At 33.7% G+C, this 3,128-nt stretch overlaps 1 protein-coding gene across 1 annotated transcript; it reads right to left on the bottom strand.

Annotated features, from left to right (window-relative positions):
• Positions 1-444: 444 nt before the first annotated feature.
• On the bottom strand, positions 445-2,549 carry LOC123868963. The gene is made up of 3 exons (XM_045911685.1): positions 2,311-2,549; positions 1,560-1,773; positions 445-653 (listed from the first exon to the last, which is right to left on the bottom strand). Exons 1-3 carry the CDS (start codon positions 2,387-2,389, stop codon positions 545-547), a joined length of 402 nt encoding a protein of 133 aa, XP_045767641.1. The 5' UTR covers positions 2,390-2,549; the 3' UTR covers positions 445-544.
• Positions 2,550-3,128: the final 579 nt, after the last annotated feature.

Here is a 3,128-nt window from a genome sequence, read left to right on the forward strand (position 1 = left end):
AAATCTGTAAAACAAATGGACGGGTTAGTGAATGGTTGAGGAATTTAATCAATAAGAATATAATTGTACAGATATTAAATATTGTTCCACAATATTTAATATCTGTACAAGTCTACATCTCTTAAGGATCCTACGGCGTCGGAGAGAAACTTACGTTGAGTGTGTTTTAGAAGATTTGTGGTGTGCTATGTAGTGCTAATGCGTTTTGGTTACTTGCTTTTCCTGCTTGTTTCTCTGCGTATTGTCCCCAACACAGGGAGGACCGATCAGCGACTATGAAGTTTGAATCATGGTGGCTTTGGGAGATAACAGGTAACAAAGGTATAAAAATCTATATAATCTAGAGGTATAAATAACTTATATATTCTTCGGAACTATATTTAAATTAAGCAAATACACAACGATACGACCCTCTTAACCGATAAGTTTAACGTAAAACCCATCCGCGCTTTTTCCATACACAGGTGGTTTGTGGTTATGGACATTGTCACAGACACGCACCTCTTCCTCGGCTTCATCTAAAACAACCCTCGCTTTACATCCTTTAGCCTTTTTGGAACAGTACCAGTGCCTTTTGGTTGTCCTCGCGAAAGTATAACCGTTTATCATGAGCACCCTTTTGTTGCCTACTAAAGTTATAAACTTCGGTTCCCCTGCAAATGTCATAATTTCATAAAATAAAAACCAATTTATTAAGTAAACAACTGACTTTATCTAGTTGAATTCAAGTAGATGCTTTTATTCCTATACTATCAAAAATCCTTGCTTTTCTTAAGAGGGCTCTCTCCGTCACTCGTTTCATACAATCGTAGTTCCAATTTCATTTGAACATTAAGCAACTCAAGTCCATGAAATTTTGCAGACATATTCTAGAAACTAATATCTATGTCTGTGGTTTTCCAGATTTCTGTTAAAATATTCGGTTTCAAAGTTACGCGGTCTTAAAAATTTTCATACAAATCTTTGAGCCCCTGTAATTTTAAAACTACATATTTTTAGAAAAATATAAAACACCACAGACACAGATATTAGTTTCTAGAATATGTCTGCAAAATTTCATGGACTTTGGTTGCTTAATATTCATATGAAATTGGACCTACGATTGTATGAAACGAGTGACAGAAGGAGCCCTGTTAATCAAAATTTAAGCCATTTCAATTGTTATTGTATCGTGAAAATAACATACAGACACGTTTTTGCATTAATATTATTAGTGAGGATATGAATTTATTTTGTCCAATGTCAGGTTAGTTTTAGATATATATTTAAACACATATCCAAAACCAACTTGATAATATACTATAATAGACTTGTTGTCTTCCTTCATAAATAGTACCTATATTTCTGATGGTTTGTCTGCAACTAATGATCTGAGTAATTTTTTTCAATCTTAATTATTTAATAATTCTGCAGGAACTTTCCTTACATTTATATTTCTTGCAAAGTGATGCGTTTCGTATGGTCTATGCCCTCATTATGGTTTGCTTTATCTTATCTTTCTTTTACTATTAAGTACAAAACGTTAAATATTTCTTAATTAACCACTAATTTTAAAATACCCTTCAGCGCTTTGTCCATATACAGGTGGTTCGTGGTTATGAACATTATCACAGACAAGCACTTCCGTTTCAGTTTCATCTAAAGTAACCTTCGCTTTACATCCTTTAGCCTTTTTGGAACAGTACCAGTGCCTTTTGGTTGTCCTCGCGAAAGTATAACCGTTTATCATGAGCACCCTTTTGTTGCCTACTAAAGTTATAAACTTCGGTTCCCCTGCAAATGTCATAATTTCATAAAATAAAAACCAATTTACTAAGTAAATAACTGACTTTATCTAGTTGAATTCAAGTAGATGCTTTTATTCCTATACCATTAAAAATCCTTGCTTTTCTTAATCAAAATTTAAGCCAAATCAATTGTTATTGTATCGTGAAAATAACATACAGACACGCTTTTGCATTAATATTATTAGTGAGGATATGAATTTATTTTGTCCAATGTCAGGTTAGTTTTAGATATATGTTTAAACACATATCCAAAACCAACTTGATATACTATAATAGACTTGTTGTCTTCCTTCATAAATAGTATATTTCTGGTGGTTTGTCTGCAACTAATGATCTGAGTAATTCTTTTCAATCTTATTTATTTAATAATTCTGCAGGAACTTTCCTTACATTTATATTTCTTGCAAAGTGATGCGTTTCGTGTGGTCTATGCCCTCATTATGATTTGCTTTATCTTATCTTTCTTTTACTATTAAGTACAAAACGTTAAATATTTCTTAATTAACCACTAATTTTAAAATACCCTTCAGCGCTTTGTCCATATACAGGTGGTTCGTGGTTATGAACATTATCACAGACAAGCACTTCCGTTTCAGTTTCATCTAAAGTAACCTTCGCTTTACATCCTTTAGCCTTTTTCGAGCAATACCAGTGTCTCTTGGTGGTCCTAGCGAAAGTGTAACCGTTTATCATAAGTACTCTCTTATTACCAATTAAAGTTATGAATCTTGGTTCACCTGCAATGTTATCAATACTTTCATGAGATAAATTCCAATTTATTAAGTAAAAAATTGGTTGTCTGTAAAGACGGTTTACTGACGATAGTTGAACGTGACAACAAAGGCCGATTGTGCTTCTTTGTCGCTCGTTCCGCGCTCTCGCTTGCACTTCAAGCCTTATATGGAACGCCTCAGAGCGAGGTAACGCCGCATGAGTCATGTTTTTTCGTGCGTGCAGCCGGCTCTATCGAATTATAAGACGTTGTCACGTCAAAAATATCTGACTACGTACCGGTTAATTTAGAACCGTTTTATTAATCCTGTAGGAATTTCTTTATTTTCCGGAATAAATACTCTTTCTGAAGCAAAATACGTAAATTATTCGTTGTTAAGCCGTGGAAGTAACAGACAGATTCACACTTCACTTCATATTTGCTGTATTAGTGAGGGTATGGATTTATTTTGTCCAAAGTTGGGTATGTGATTAAATAATAGACCTTGTCTTGCTACATAAATATATTTCAAGTAGTGCTCTCCTCCATACAAGAAATGAGCTAATTTCTTTGTATCTAACAATCCTGCACGCACTTTCTTTACATCTTTATTTTTTTTGAGAACGGTA

The sequence above is a fragment of the Maniola jurtina genome, chromosome 10 (assembly GCF_905333055.1).
Source record: "Maniola jurtina chromosome 10, ilManJurt1.1, whole genome shotgun sequence".
NCBI classification, from domain to species: domain Eukaryota; kingdom Metazoa; phylum Arthropoda; class Insecta; order Lepidoptera; family Nymphalidae; genus Maniola; species Maniola jurtina.

Excerpts from the sequence above, each read along its gene's own strand:
- LOC123868963 (XM_045911685.1), bottom strand. The coding sequence starts at position 2,389 with ATGAAACTGAAACGGAAGTGCTTGTCTGTGATAATGTTCATAACCACG. Across the intron at positions 1,774-2,310 it reads TATGGACAAAGCGCTGAAGG|GGGAACCGAAGTTTATAACT; the intron begins GTATTTTAAAAT and ends TGACATTTGCAG. Across the intron at positions 654-1,559 it reads TATGGACAAAGCGCTGAAGG|GGGAACCGAAGTTTATAACT; the intron begins GTATTTTAAAAT and ends TGACATTTGCAG.